At 44.9% G+C, this 16,769-nt stretch overlaps 1 protein-coding gene across 3 annotated transcripts in view; it reads right to left on the bottom strand.

The window, feature by feature from the left end:
* The window catches only part of LOC138521307 (sodium channel protein type 4 subunit alpha-like), a 3,496,387-nt gene that overhangs the window by 2,030,092 nt on the left and 1,449,526 nt on the right, over positions 1 to 16,769 (bottom strand). For all 3 annotated transcript variants that reach the window (XM_069634046.1, XM_069634045.1, XM_069634044.1), the window contains one exon: positions 4,685 to 4,826. In XM_069634046.1, the coding sequence (XP_069490147.1) occupies positions 4,685 to 4,826 (142 nt within the window). The remainder of the gene's footprint in view (positions 1 to 4,684; positions 4,827 to 16,769) is intronic.

Below are 16,769 nucleotides of genomic sequence, written 5' to 3'. Positions count from 1 at the left end.
AATCTTTGGGACACTGCCCAGCCACATCGTTAAGAGCTCCTTCCCTCTGGCTCAAGAGAGGGGCAGGTTGCATCAGTCTGCAGCACGATTGGTGCTGAACGCCCCGAGACGGTCATCCACCTCATATTTGCTGGCTAAACTCCACTATCTTCCCGTTAGCAGCTGTATAAAATGTAAGGCACTTTGCCTTGCACATAGTGCTTTTTTTCTCACCGAGACCCTTTTTCTTCAGTCTAAACTGATTCGCTATGCTCCCCGACACTCTCTGCGTTCTGGCTCTGGCAATTTGTTGCAAGTTCCGCACTCGAGCAGGAGGGCGTTCTTTCTCAGTCCTAACCCCTACACTCTGGAATTTGCTCCCTGCTTACTTGCAGGAGATTTCAGATCATCTGTGCTTCCGTACAGGTCTCTAAACCTTCTTGTTTGGAGGAGGGAGTGTGGTCCTGTAGTTATTCTTACTTTGGCTGTTAGCGCCCAGATGCCTTCTGATCTTGGTCTGCGCTCAATACATTTATTTACATTACATTACATTACTGTAATCATCAAGGGCACCGGTATACATTTGTGGTTGTTACACTACTCCTTGTTTATTGTTCATGGTTGCAATAAAAAAATAATAAGAAAAGGGTTTAGACAACCACAGTCTGTGAGAGTGTTTGTGAGGCCTCATTACGAGTTTGGCAGCAGTTTGATGGTAAGTCAACATTGTTTACTTTTCTACATGTTTTTTTACTTAAGCGTTTCGGCTTTATGTTAAAGCCTTTGCAATGTAATATATTGTGACATTTCAAATTGTCAATACTAAAATCATTACGTTACAGTCATTTTAAAACATTCAGTTTATCATTTCAGCTCATTTTCATTTCATTTGCATTATCTCCTATTTTTCTAGGTTTGGTATTATTGCAATTGTATTTTCTCTAGGAATCTTATCATTGCCATATTTAGCGAGATGTGGTTTGCATTAATTATGCAATACCACATTTGTTTTTGGTCCAAAATGCGGTAACTTTCAAATAATTTGTAGCAGGATTCTTTACACAATTGGGATAGCTTTTTGCAATGTAGCAGTAGATGTTCCAATGTTTCATTATAAGATTCAGATTTGAAGAATCTGCATTTGATATTATACATTTCCTCTTTTTGTCGTATTGCAGTGATGGCTCTCGTAGGCCATAATTTCATCCGTAGTCTCAACATTTTTGCAAGATATTGTTGATCTGGATATTTTAGTATATATTGGGTAACTTGATCAATTCTTTTTAGAGGAAAGTTGTTAGAATCCCAAATTTTATAGCTGTTCCACAGTTTTCTCTTAGCTCTATCTGTGTTAGTTATAAGAGTGTTTTTGTCGATGTTTAAATTGTTTACTGTTACCATCACTTGATCCCACTGACATGCAGCTGGATTTCAAGTGCTAGCATGGCAGTGTAAGTCCCCATTTTAGGAGTCCATAGGACTCTATTCGGATTTTGGTGGAACTACCGCTGCAGTAATTTTGCCAAAATGTGGGGGTAAGGTGGCGGATTCACTTGCAGCTTTTTGCTGGAGGTAAATCCTACACCCCACCACCAAACTCATAATATATGGCAGTGCAGGAATGCAGCGATAACTGAATTACTGTCACATTACCACCATTTTCTCCTGCACTGACATAATCGTAATGAGGCCCAGTACTGTGTCTTGCACAGAGGTTACTTGGAGAACAACGTAATACTCCAAATAGAGGAACACCATACGTACAGCTTGGGCTTCTGGTTTACCATATTATTCTGATGGTATAGCATAATTGGTAACAATAGCCCCTCTCCTATACGGGTGCAGTGCCATAGCACATCCCTCTCACCATCTAGAGTTTGTACACAGAAAATAAGAAAGTGAAGGTGGCAGCAGTTAGGTGTTGGAATCTGTGTGCTAACGGAAAGGCCACATCATGTGTAGTCGGTAAGATAAACTAAACGTAGGCAAACAAGGCTAGAGTGATAGGGGTTGTTAGGGAGAATTCTCTGTTTAGGCTGAATTTCCTAACCTAGTGAGTCCCCCAGTAGCTTTGCTGGATTTCTGGAGTTTGTTTTTTTCTCGTGCCAAGAGTGAGGCTCTTTTCCTCACACTCTTGGACATGATTTGAGGGGTTCCTTTGACTGTTAATGTGTTTTATGGGCTATGGGGTCTTTTACTCCATAGGGTCTCGTGTGTTTTTACTATGTGTGCTATACAGCACCCTCAGTGCAGTGACACAGGGGTGTCATAGTGACACCCCACCATAGACTCCATACCCTGGGACTGACTACTGTCTCCCAGAGCATGTAAAGTCACCATTGGCTTTACTAGTCCCAAATTATGAACAGAAACCAGTACAAACCATCATATTGTGGACGTACTGGTCGAGGCAATTCGATTGCCCCGGGGGCTGTTATTCAAGGGGGCACGTCTCCGTCCCCCCTGATCGAGTTTTGGCTGATGGCAATGGATACTACTTTTTATATTCGACCGCGAATATATCTCTATGGGATTTTCCCATTGTTCGAGGCTACCAACTTTAATTATTTAATTCCTATAGCCTCGAACATACCGCCGGGTTATTTATTTAATATTAATTCACCGGTTGGTATTTTTTGCCAGAACTCGATTCTAAAATGGAGTTTGTGTTCTCTTCTGTCACTCCAACCGAAGTCGAGCCCTTTGTTCCACTTTTTGGCGGGCTTCTCCACAGAAGCCTCCAAAAGTGGTGCCACTCTGTCTAGGTACCACAGGGAGTGTGGGAGGGGGTTTAGGCACCCTGGACTGAGTTGCCTTGGCAACTCAAGTCGCACTCTTGTGTGATTGGCCCAAGTGGTGCGCCGGCCGGCTCACCACTTGGCATGTTTGATTGACAGCTAGGCTGAATGAATGGGGGTTTCTTGCATAAAAGCAGGGATTTTGGGACTGGAACTTCAGAAGTCGCCACAGGACCTGAAAATCCGAAGAGGGAGAAGCCGAGCCGACCTGCAACGACGACACCACCGGTGGAGCCCTGCTGAACCGTCTCACCACTTCCTGACGACAGAAGAGATCTTCTTGGCGGAGAGTCTCTTCCCCTTGAGCTGGTGGGGACAACCAGTTCGATTTCCTTTTCGCCTACCAGGACGTCTAGTGGTCGAATTGCCAGTCCAAGCACCCCAGAAACCGGATAGCCACTTACCACTGAACTGCGAATAAAAGGACCACTCCTTTGAATCGAGAAACTCAGCGGCTGGTTTCTTCCCTGGCAGTACAACGACCTTCTGCTTTCCTCCCCGACGAGATCTTCTCTTCTGCCAGACGAAGCACCGACTCGTAACCACTGCCAGGAACAACTGCCCCCGCTGGAGTGTTCTCACCATTTCAAGGTACTGTGTCCGCCTGGCCTCCCTTTCTATAGAATGCTACAAGGTGACAGTAAATCCTTAACCTTCTAGACTGGGCTGGTCGCTTGACCATCTAACTGGTCCCTTTCTTTTGGTCCAACTTCTTTCTGAACCTTTTCGAGACTTTTGTGCACTTTTCAACCGTGTGACCTTGGACACATTTCGTTCTGATCCTCTTAAAGTGGATCCGGGTTCTGAACTCTAACTTCACGGTTTTATTCTGCCTTTCTCTCTTGCTGTGTTCTTCTGAAAGTGTTCGGATCTGTTTCAATTCATGCTCTGCCTTTCTCTCCCTTTTAAACCGAATTATTAGAGTGCCATCTGTGTTAAGCGCTCACCGCTGTCTGAAAGTAAGTGGTGCTTTACTTAAGACTTGTCTAATATTCTTTTAAGGGAGTGTATATACTTTAGTAACTGTGTTTTTGAAATAGCTTGATATTAGTGCCAGTGTGTTTTTATAGATGTGTTTTTAAATAAATAATTATATATCTTTTACACCAAAGCTCTGGTCAGTGTTTGCTTGTTTTACTGTATTTACCTGCCCTATTGAGTATGCTCTGTATACTGCCTAACTCTTCTTGAGAGAAGTCTGACTGCTCAGCCACAGTTACCAGGTAAATCTGGGTGGTGCAGACTGCTACCAATTGGGTTTACTGCTAACTCCTGTGGTCTTAAACATTTTTCAGTGGTCCCTAAGGGAACTGCACAGGTTTCTGCCTAACAGGGGTCTAAAGAGATAAATGATGTAAGATAATAGAGCAATGTGGGAAAAACACTGAAGGAAGACTAAGTTGCATGGGGTAAACAAGCCAGGCTCCAAGGAGATGAGGAGAGGTTTAGGAAATGGGAAGCTGAGGAAGACCTCTGCTACAGGTGCAGCCAGTGAAAAGGGACAGCTTTTCCATGAACCTGTACAAGTGAAAGGAGGTTCAATAGGCAGGGTATAAAAGGGGGATATAGAGATGATAGTAGGGCAGGATAGAGACCTGTTCTGGGACTCATAACCAATCTACATGATGGCAAGACGAACAGGCAACGTACGCATTGGCTTTTGGAATAGATGAGCAGGTATCCCTAGGGAACCAGGACTTAAAACCAGGACTGCAAATTAAACTTTGAAAAAACGTAAGATCAATGGAAACTAATAACATGTGCCCTAGGGAAATTGCAGTGCAACAGGTGATGGGTTTGCCAGGACTTTAGCTGAGGTTCTGCCACCATCATAAGTGTACCTATGGTGAGATGCATACATTAATTAAAATGGCAACACTCATAAACTGAAATGACACATTGCTTACCAGTTGGAACAGGTTCTCCCAGTAGTCTTGTGTCATAAGACGGAAAAGGGCAAGAAAAGCCCAGCTGAATGAGTCATAGCTAGTATAGCCATAGTTCGGGTTCCTTCCTGCTTTCATGCACATATAACCCTCTGGGCATTTCCTGTCAATGAGAAAAATAGATGTGTTCACTACTTCTGAGACTGGAAAGCAAAGCACGCTGCCACAGATTCCAGTATTTAATTTGCTTTACTCATGCCTTTTTGTCAACCCAAAGCAAAAAATAATATAAATATCGTACGTAAGGTAAACATCTGAGATCTGTTGATTAAGACCACCAGTTTATACTATGTTCCACCCCTTTGTTCCACAAATAGCACAAAGAGACATTTTGGAAGTATCAGTAGTAGTACCAATGTCCTTGATACAGATATCAAGGTAGGTGACCCGACCTCATTATAGCAATCCAATTACCTTGACCACTCTTCAGCTAATTTTAAAAGGTTATAGCATCGACTGCATCAGGATGCAATACTGCCCAAGTCCAAGCTGGCTTTTTAAGCCATACCCCAGCCGTGGTATACAACATGTAATATTATGTAACAACAGAGCAAATAGATATATTTATTTGCAGTAAACAGTCTATGGGCCTCATCACGACTTTGGCGGTAACCCTTAAATCCGACTGTAGCGCTATTACCGCCGGATTTAAGGGTCCGCCAAATCAGGACTTCGGCGAATTTCGCCTCAGCTCTTAGCTGGGGGGAAATCCGCTGAAAATTCGTGCTCATACCGCCGGCGGGAAATCCGCCGGCGGTATTAGTGCAAAATTTCCCCATTGAGCCCAATGGGGAATGGGGCATTCCCGAATGGGCTCAATGGGGAATGGGGATTAACATTACCGCCAAACTCGTGATCCGGCGCTTTTAGCGCCGGGGAGTTCGGCGGTAGGGCTAATACCACTGGCTGTAATACCGCGGGCGTTACCGCCCAAGTCGTTATGAGGCCCTATGTGTTGAGAATGAAGAAGAACAAGTTACTTCTTACCTGGTAACGTTCTTTCGATGGGATGTTCCTCCGACGTATTCCTTATCTTGATAGATCATCTCCAGCTTGCTGGCCTTGGACATTTTTTTTCAGTAGAGGGCGCTGCGCGTCGACGTCCCTCGAGCCGATGTCCCTCGACAGCCTCCGTATCGGCGCCAACATCATCATGCGTATAAATAGACTCGCGCAGCGTCCGTTGCTCAGTTCCGTTTTGACGTTAACAACTGTTTTCCATGAATTGGTTATTGACCCTGTAGGAGCGTAAGCTGTAACCACAAGGGAAATTTTACTGAGAGGATGGATGGGAGGGGCGATAAGGAATACGTCGGAGGAACATCCCATTGAAAGAATGTTACCAGGTAAGAAGTAACTTGTTCTTCGAAGGGATTGTGTCCTCCGATGTATTCCTTATTTTGATAGACTCCCATAGCAGTGGTGTGTAACTGGAGGTGGGAGTAAAATTGCCATGTTTCCCTTCAAGAATGAACAGAGTGCAACACAGCTTTGCCAAATCTAGTCTCTTGCCTAGAGGAAGAATCCAGGTTGTAAAATCTTGTGAAGGTATGTCCAGACGACCATATGGCAGCCGCACATATGTCTCGAATCAGTACCCCTCTTTGGAGGCTGCGATACCCCTGGTTGAATGAGCCCTAAGATTTTGAGGAGGCTCTTTCCCTGGCAGTTTTTAACATTCCAGAATGGCCAAAATAATACATCTGGAAATGGTCTGTTTTGTTATCGGTAATCCCAATTTGTGCCCTGAGTAACCTACAAACAGTTGGTCTGCTTGCCTAATCCTAGCAAGTCTGCTGATGTAAAAGCTCAAAGCCCGCCTTGGGTCCAGCCTATCTAGCCTTTCTTCCTCTTCCCCCGGATGGGGAGGGGGATAGAATGAAGGTAAGGTAATCTTCTGAGTGATGTGGAATTCAGAAACCACCTTTGGGAGGAAATTAGGCTTCACTTGTAGGACAACTTTGTCTTTATGAAAGATTGTAAGAGGGGGTTTACAAGATAGAGCTTGTAATTCGCTCACCCTCCTAGCAGATGTCAATGCCACTAATAAGACAGTTTTAAGGGTGAGAAACCTTAGCGAACAAGAGTGGAGTGGTTCAAAAGGAGTACCCATCAGGAAATTTAAGACTAAATTTAAGTCCCATAAAGGAACTTGGAATGGTCTTGGAGGATAGACATTGGTTAATCCCTTCAGAAATTGTATTACTAAGGGTAACTTGAAATACGATGGTTCCTCTGCAGTGCGCTTGAAGATCGATAGCGCTGCGAGATAGCCCTTGATAGTGCCAACTTGAAGGCCCGAATTTGCCAAATAGAGTAAAAAAGATAACACCGTTGGTGTACCACATGAAAAGGGGTTGATATTCTTTTCTCTACACCAGCTGCAAAATTTGTTCCAACGGGAGCGGTATAAAGTCTTTGTTGCTGGCCTTCTTGCCGAAAGCAACACCTTCATGACGTCATCTGGGAGGTCCCAATCCTTGTATCTCAACCTTTCAGATACCAAGCGTGAAGGTTGAGGGTTCTGATGTCTGGATGGAGAACCTGACCTCCCTTCTGCGAGAGAAGATTCTCCTTGAGTGGAAGACGAATTGGAGGGCAGATGGATATGCCCAGAAGGTCCGGGTGCCACGTTCTTGTGGCCCAGTCCGGGGCAATTAGGATCATGGCTTTCCGGAACCTTCTCAACCTCCTGATCATTTGAGGAATGACAGGGACTGGAGGAAACGCGTACAGAAGTGGAAACTCCAAGTCCACTACGAACGCGTCCCCTAGAGCTCCTCTCGGGGGAAATTCCCTTGAACAAAACTGATTGCACTTCCTGTTGATGCTGGTGGCGAACAGACCACTTATGGGGTTCCCCAAAGGGTGAAGATTTGTTGAAGGACTTCCTGAGCTAGTTCCCACTAGTGGAAGACTGTACTCTGCCTGCTCAGAGCGTCCGCTGTCAAGTTTTTCTCTCTGGCTAAGTGAACTGCCGATAGAGAGATTCCTTCTTGGATTGCCCAGAACCAGAGCTGCATCGCCTCTCTGCACAGAGGCAGTGATCCTACGCCTCCTCTTTTGTTGAGGTAGTGCATGGCCACTGTGTTGCCCGTCATTATCTGGACATTTTTCCCCTGTACAGATGGCAGAAAAGCCTTCAGCGCTAGTCTGATTGCTCTCAGCTCTAACAGGTTGGTATGTAGTCTGGACTACGATGGAGACCAACGACCACTGATGGTCAAGTCGTTGGCATGTGCTCCCCAGTGAGGCATCTGTGACTACTGTTATCTCCGGCCATGGTTGCCAAAACAGTTCTCCTTTCAAAATGTTCTCCTGACAGGCCCACCACTGAAGGTCTCGAGCCACCTTGTCCGGAACCTGAAGGAGATCTGTCATTCTCCCTGAGAATTGTGACCACTGAGTTCTCAGTGCCCATTGAAGAGATCTCATTCTCAGGCGAGCCTCTGGCACAAGGAAGATGCAGGATGCCATGAGGCCTAGCAACCTCAAAAAGTCGAAGGCTGGGAGACGTTGGGCATTTTGAAACTTGGTGACCATCTGCAGAATATCATGAGCCCTCACCTCTGGTGGCGAGGCTTTTCCCAGGAAGTGTCCAGGACCGCTCCAATGAACTGGAGTCTCTGTGATGGTATCATCTGTGACTTCTTTAAATTGAGGGAGAAGCCCAGTTTGTGAAGGAAGTGGCAGACATAATCTAGCTGGATCTGAGCTTGTTCCGGAGATACAGCTCTGATCAGCCAATCGTCCAGGTAGGGATAGACGTGAATCCCTTCCCTCCTTAGACTTGCAGCCACTACCGACATTAGCTTGGTGAAGACCCTCGGGGCGGAGGTCAGCCCAAATGGCAGAACTCGAAATTGATAATGAGAGCCGCCAATTGCGAACCTCAGGTATTTCCTGTGTTTGAGATGGATTGGCACATGGAAATAAGCATCCTGAAGGTCCAGAGATACCAGCCAGTCCTGGAGCTGGAGGGCCTGAAGGATCTGAGAGAGAGTTACCATCTTGAACTTGTCCTTCCTGAGGAACTTGTTAAATTCTCGTAAGTCCAAGATAGGTCTCAGTCCTCCGTCCTTCTTAGGCATTAGGAAGTAGGGGGAGTACCAGCCCTTGTTCCTCTCCGCTACAGGTACCGGTTCTATGGCACCTTTCTCCAGCAGGTCTACAATTTCCTGCAAGAGGAGCGGATCTGGAACTTTCCGAAAGCTGTTCCCCGGTGGATGACTCTGAGGAATGCATAGAAAAGGCAGGCAGTAACCTTGGACAACTGTCTCCAATACCCAAGCATCTGACGTAATAGCCTGCCAATCCGTCAGATGTTGAGTTAGACTGCCCCCTACTGGTGTCTTGTGAGGAGAGTCCTCAGAGTGATTTAGAGGCAGCTGATGCAGGTGCCGAGGGTAAAGAGGCACCTGCTGCTGTTGCTGCGGCTTTTGTATTTTTACACCGTCCACCTCGGGTGAATCTATTTTGACCTTTTTGAACCGACTGTCCTCTGCCTTTTCCGAATGCGGAATAAAAGTGAAAGGACTTATCTCTCCAAGAGGTTCCTGAGGGGCGATATGGCGTTTGACGCATTGCAGCTCTCAGGGATTTTGCTGCTGCTTTAGATGTCTGTAACTTTTCTAGGCTGTCATCCGCCTTCTTACCAAACAAAGAAGAGCCGTCAAAGGGCATATTTAAAAGTCTGGCTTGTACATCTGAAGCAAACCCAGACTTTCTCAACCACGCAAATCTGCGGGTTGTAGTACTTGCCGCCATGGCTCTAATGATGCTGTCAGCAGAATCAATGCCAGTTTGAAGGGATTCGCACATTGCGTCTTTACCATCCTTAATGATGTTTAGAAATGCTCCCCTTTCTTCTCCCTCTGGGAGGCAGTCAGCCGCTCATGAAGCACACTCCCAAAGTGTACGGCTGAACCTTGCGAGCGTACAAGTAGCGTTAATAGATTTCAACGCCATGCTACATGCAGAAAAGACTTTCTTAGCCATAGAGTTGTATCTTTTGTCATCCCTGTCCTGTGGAACAGTAGGGTATGCCGATCTACTGCCTGATGCAGTTGCTGCTTGAACAACTAGACTCTCTGGAGTTGGATGTTTAGACAAAAATTCAGGGTCCGTAGCAGATACTCTATATTTGGCTGATAACTTCTTGTTAACCGCCGGGATAACCTCAGGAGTTTCCCAGTTAGCCAATATTTTTCTTTGTAATGCACCGTGAAATGGAACCACAGGATCCTCCTGTGGGCCTTTAACTAAAATGTCTGTAAGGTCATCCTGTTGGAATGCAGGTGAAGGTGTAGACCACCCCATGAATTCTATCATTCTTGCCATTAAAATTCTGTAAGGGGTCTGGGCATTTTCCCCTGGGTCTGGTTTGGCAAATTCTATTTCTGGGGAAGTATCTAACCCACTTGCCTCATGTAAGGATTCTCGAAGATCCTTTAACCTATTTTCCTCAGAGGTAAATTCCTCTGGTTCAGGTGTTGCAGATCTCTGCAACCCAAAGGGTCTTTCTTGATCCGAATCCTCCCCTTCCTCATAAATGGAAGACAAAGGTCTGAAATGATCAGGCCTTGGAAATGGCTTAAATCCCATTTCCAGAGCAGAAGGGGCTAAATTTGTCATAATTGGTTGAGAAAACGTCGACGTCGTTGACGCGGACGTCAAAGGCTTTGAAAACACAGAAAAAGGCGTTGAGAAGATTGGGAGAGGCCTCGAAGAACTCGAGAGGATCGGAATCCTACTCAAGGTTGTCGATAACATTCTCAAAGTCGTGTTAGAGGCCCTGGGTATGACCACTGGCTGTGAGGTAGTGACAGCCGTGGGTTTGTTCTTTTTCGGCGTCGGCGTCGAAGACGGCGTCGATTCGATCGACCTATGCGTCGATGAGCCCTTCGATAATGGCGTCGATGACGCAGATTTATGCGTCGAAGGGACTTTCGACGATGGCATCGATGGCACTGTGCCTTTGCTCGAGGGTTCGTGACGCTCTCGAGTAGTTTCTTTCGCTGGGTGCAACGACTTGCGGCGTTTCGATTTTTCGGGTCTTTCACCTAGGGTATCACCCTCAGCTGTCTTCGAGGGGGTCGAGGCCGCTTTCTCGAAGACGCTAAGCATCCTTTTACGGAATTCCTCCCACTCAGCCTGAGAGCTGTGTTTTGTGGGGCAGGTGACTCTTTCCGGAGAAACAGAAGAAGAAGACGAGGAAGGGGATCTTCAACGTCTCTTACTTGAATGCTTGGATCTTGAAGAGTGGTGGGAACTGCTTCGAGACCTAGAACGAGAATGTTTCCTGTGTCGGCGAGGAGACGAATGTCTCGACTCTACCGAGGAAACTTTCGAAGGAGTTTTAACTGTCTTACCTCTCTCAAGCTTCCCCTTACGCTCCTTCAAGGCTTTCGCCGTCATGGACATGCAGTCCTCGCACTCCGAACATTGGTGCTCCGATCCCAGGCACCACAAACAGATCCTGTGAGGATCTGTCAACGACATTTTCTTTCCACAGTCTCGACATTTTTTGAAGCCGGAGCGTGGAGTCGTCGGTTTGGATGAGGAAGCCATCGAGTAAGAGTTGGTATTCTCAAGGAATAATGAAGAATATTCTGACTAACGAACTGAGCAACGCGATTCTGAGGCCCACGAAGCGCGGAAAAACGGAACTGACCAACGGACGCTGCGCAAGTCTATTTATACGCATGATGATGTCGGCGCCGATACGTAGGCTGTCGAGGGACATCGGCTCGAGGGGCGTTGACGCGCAGCGCCCCCTACTGCCCTACTGAAAAAAAATTCTGAGGCCAGCAAGCTTGAGATGATCTATCAAGATAAGGAATACGTTGGAGGAAACAATCCCTTCGAAATACAGTTACTCTCTGATTTTGTTATGGTAAGAAACATTAATTGCCTAGAGCCAGGAATGCTCTCCCCTATATGTAGATGTAGTGGATGCTTTCTCAGCTTGTTTTTTAAGAGATTATTTCAGGTATGTAGCTTCCAGAAGCCCAACACAATGCAGATTGAGAGATGTAGTTTCTGGCGTTATGGTATGCAACATTAGAAGGTCCAACTATACAAAATTCAAGTCATCCAGCACATTGCACCTTTGGAGACGTAGATTGTAGAAGAAGGACACATCAGAGAGGAATTTGGAGACATAGATGTATGCAGCCTGGTGGAGTATTTACTATGGAAGCCAGATTGAAGTGGATCCCCCAGGCCTTTCTCCTCAAGGTACTTAGTCATCCAGTTGAAGACTACCCACTCAAGGACCTTTGTATAATGGGGAAGGAGAGAAACTGGGCAATAGTTTGCAGAGATATTTAGTTGAGCATATGGTTCTTCAAAAGGGGAGGATAGTTGCAGATTTGAAGGATGCAGGAAACAGTCCAATGGAAAGAGAGAGATTCACTCAGAGAGAAAACGGCATGTGATTGAAAATAAGCCTTTGGTTGTTCGAGGAGCAAGCGGTTCGATAGGAGTGCAAGATGGGTTGGTGCAGCAAAGAGTAGGTGCTAATTGGGAAGGATAGGGGCGGTAGGAGGGTGGGGCAAGGAGAGAGAGGAGGGCTGTGAGAGTGACACAAATTGTAGAGGAAAAGTAGTGACTTAAGTCATTAGGAGAGAGGGAGGCGGCAATGTATATTGACTTTAGAGGTGTGAGCAAAGCTTGGAAGGTAGATGAAAGTTTGTGGGAGCAAATGTGAAGGGAGAAGAATAGGAGAAAAGCCATGGTCAATGGAACCGACACAACTAGGTGAGATAGACAGAAGAGAGATCCTCACATCATCAAGGTAAGAGGCAAGAGAGTCCTGCTAGAACTGAATACTAGTTATATGCATAATGTGACAGAATGCCATCAGTGAGGGTGTACTGCTTCGGAATTTTGCATTTTTGCTATGTAAAGTAAACCTGACTTCTCTGCAGTGAAGTGTTCTGCTAAAGTGATAGTTGCCATATGTGCTCTGTTGCTAAACAATAACATCTGTGAGGGTTTCGAGCTCTATGAATATGTAACAAAAGCAATGCCATTCATAGCATGGACACATCTATATTTCTTCTGTAGACTGTCTACAGAAACACCAGCAGCTGAAATGTGATTTGGCCAGATTTCTGATACAAATGCACGATGCTACTTTAAAAATACACTTAAAGAACTTTTATAGTAGTAGTGATTCAATTAACTGTATTTCGGTCAGAGACCAGAAAAGTAATGCCACAAGCAATTCAAAATCAAAAAAAATTGATTTCATAATAAATTATCAAAGCAGATATATACGCATTAAAACATTTTACAATATTACACCTCGTGATCCACAGAGCAGAAAGGTCACAGTAGTAGCCTCTCATGCCAAATTTCCTTAGAGCTCTTCTGACAGTAGGAGAACAACTTCATATCACAGAGATTCATACTGACACCTCTTCCTCTATTAATGGAATCTTGTAAAGCAAGGGAACTTATGGTGTATTTTTTTAACAGTCTGCTAAAGCTAAACTTACTATGGCAGCTATGGGACTGTGTTTAAAATAATGCACCCTATGCTGACATATATTGGCATATTGTTGTTGCCTATCATATCTGGTAGCAGTGACCTAGCAGCCTCATAATTGAAAGGCACATCAGATAGGTGGCCACTGAAAAAAGCTTCCCTCCAAAGGATTTATCTATTCGTGGCAATAATGTAATTGACAGTTTCAGATTTACCTTTTATTGAAATGTGCAAATGAAAACTTAAAGCTACTGTCCATATACAAGTACCCACACAATTATCAAAAACACAGACACAGAAATATCAAATTTGTAATAACAGCATTGGAAATTAACATTTAGCAATTAGAAAAGATTCCATTAGACTCCATATTATAGCCTTGGGTAGGAAGGTTGTGTATCCTCTAGGCAGATATGCTGCATTAGAGGCCAACTTGGAGGGGACTCATGTCGTCCTGATGAATTTTCAGCTCCAAATGTGGATCAAGGAGGTTTTTATTTAGAAGTAGTTAATGTAATGTGGTCACTCCAGGGATAGAGTATTATTTTAAGTGGAGATTTTAATCAGGTACTTGATGTAGTCATCGAATCGCCCTTTGCAAAGAGGATTGCAGTCGCTTCAGGAACATAAAGATTTGCTGCAGACTTAGGACTTGGTTGATCCAAGGCGGCTGTTGAATCCTAGCGCAAGGCAGTTACGTTTTTATTCCAGTCCGCACAACACCTCCTCTCGTATTGACTTTATTTTGGTTTCTAAGAGACTTTGTCATGCGCCTCTTACCGTGGCGCCTGTGGTTGAGAACGTGATTGGAAGGCCATTAGTTTGCCTGCCACGTTCACCACAGCAGCAGATAGCAGTCTAGTGTTTCACACGCACACTGGACGCTAATTTAGCCACGCCCATTGTGCTCCTCACTGCGTTCCAACCTACTGGGTTACTTCCGCTGTCTCGGCTGCTCAATGCTTGTGAGTTTTCCTCTTGTTCCTTCAAAGGAACCTAACTGCCTAATGTGTCCCTGCTTTCTTTCTCCTGCAGCTTTGCTCTGTATCGCTCTACGCTCTCTCTTTGTTACGACCGGTGTCCTCCTTTTTTCTGTGGCTCTCTGGCTCTCTCTCTTCTCTCTCTCTCTCTCTCTCTCTCTCTCTCTCTCTCTCTCTCCTTCCTGATTCCCTTGCGGTGTACTGTTGCTCCCTCTCACCACCTACTGCAGCAGCGTATCATTACCGTTCGTGGTCATTCTCTTTGGCCCATTACTTCCTCTTAGAAGCTGCTGAATCCTATCGGAGTTCCTGTCTTTCTGGCTACTCAGACTTCGTCCCTGGAAATTCCCACATCTCAGTCATGGGAGCCCATCTGCCCTATCCTCGTGGCGATTCACTGCTGGATTTCTCCGGATTCTGCCATCACAGGGTTTTTTTAATGCCGTAATAGGTAATAGGAAGGAAGTCCCTCGGGTAGCTGTTTAAATAGCTTCCATTATGGCTTCCTTTCAGGAGAGACACTCTCTTCTAAAAAAAAGGTGAGGGATTACAAGACCACAGTTATATACCAGGCTGGGTTCTGGAACTGCAGGTGAGGAGGAGGTGGAGGGGGAGAAACAGGACTTTGGGAAAACAGGTTCAGTGGAAGTTGACAGACTTTCCCAAATACACTGGATTCTTCTATTGGTAGTATAGCATGTCTGATCATGAAGATGTTAGAATATCTATGCCTTGTTCCTTAGTGAATAAGAAGAAAAATACTGGTTGGAGATTCAATACTAGATTGCTTTCTGACATAGCGATTAGAGAATCCAGAGAGGAACTTACCAATTACATAAAGTAGAAATAAAAACTCAGTGGAGGATATTTTTGTTTTTTAGGAGGAGCTAAAGGCCAATATCAGAGGGAAGATAATTAGCCTTCCTTCCAAACTTAAACAGATTAGAGCCTGTGAAGAAGAAGATTGGGTAAGTGCCCTAAGGGAAGCAGAAAAAGACTAGTGTGAAAATCCAATAGATGATCAAAGGGAGGGAGTACTCCGACCCAGGCAGCGATTACATGGTTGGTTGACTAAGAAAGCCGAAAGAGGATTGTTTTATGTAAGGCAATTCTACTGGGTGCATAGGGAGAAAGTGGGATCATTATTGGCTAACAGGCTTAACAAATTAGAGGAGAGTAAGGATATTATGTCAATTATCACGGATGATAATGCAGTGTTGACAAAAAAGGAGGATATTATGGAAGCATTCAGAGACTTTTATGAGAAATTGTATAGGGCTGAGGAATGAGGCACAGAAGCTGTAAAATTAGAGTTTATGCAAGCAATTAATGTGCCAATATTGCAGGAATTGAAGCCTACTGAAGAACTGTTAATGGCAATTAAGAATACCGCTAAGAATAAAAGTCCTGAGCCTGACGGGTTCCCGGTTGAGTTTTACAGTAAATTTAGTGACCTACTATGCCATATTTTGTTAGATGTGTATTTGGCAATTGTGGATCAGGGCCTCCTACCAGAGACCATGCAATTGGCTTTAATCATTTTAATCCCTAAACCAGGAAGGGATGATACTAAGAGGACAAATTATAGGCCCATCTCTCTGCTTAATGTGGGTGTTAAGGTTTGGCAAAAATATGTGCAAGTAGACTGGGTCTAATATTACCTCTAATTATTCATGGAAATCAGACTGGTTTTAAGAAGGGCCGTTATAGCTATGATAACATGCGAGTGGTTATGGATGTCATTGATTTTAATAAGGAGAAGCATGAACCGTTAATGACAGTGAGTGTGGACATAGAGAAGAACAAGTTACTTACCCTCGTAGCGTTCTTTAGATTGGATTTTCCTCCCACGTATTCCTTTTGAATTTTTTTTTCAACAGGCGGCGCTGTGTGCCGTCTCGTCGAGTCAATGTCCCTCGAGGGTCTCCATTCGATTGTCGACGCCGTCATCAATATAAGTAGCGCACGCAGCGCCCATTGGCTTCAGTTCTGTGTTTCCCCTTCCTGAAGAATAATTACCAGGCGTACCATAGACTCAAAGAAAGCATAAAATGTAAGAAAATGTAAATTATATGGCGGGGTAGGCTGGGAGGGGCGATGAGGAATACATGGGAGGAACATCCAATCGAAAGAACATTACCTGGGGTATGTAAATTGTTCTTCGAATATATTGTGTCCTCCCACATATTCCTTATCTTATGATAGACTCCCAGAGCAGTACTAATTTGGTGGTGGGAGTACTAATTATTTTTAACTATTGTCATTGACAGAGTGAAGGACCGCTTTTCCAAATTCCTGACTGTAGGATCAATCCAGGCAGTAATGTCTCACAAAAGAGTGAACAGACGACCAAGTGGCTGCTGAACAAATGTCTGGAGTCAAAGATTTGCCAAATATAATAAAAAGGAAAGCGCCATAGGTGTGTCACATAGAACGGTATCCACATTCTTATCCCTGCACCAGCTGCTGAACTTGTTCCAAAGGCAGCGGTACAAAGATTTTGTTGCTGGCCTTCTGGCCGAAAGCAAGATCTCCATTACGTCATCCGGGAGGTCCCAATCCTTGTACCTCA

Source organism: Ambystoma mexicanum, chromosome 13 (assembly GCF_040938575.1).
Source record: "Ambystoma mexicanum isolate Mex_15411 chromosome 13, UKY_AmexF1_1, whole genome shotgun sequence".
NCBI lineage: Eukaryota > Metazoa > Chordata > Amphibia > Caudata > Ambystomatidae > Ambystoma > Ambystoma mexicanum.
The sequence above is the reverse complement of the archived record's forward strand: the minus strand, read 5'-3'. Positions and strand labels throughout refer to the sequence as shown.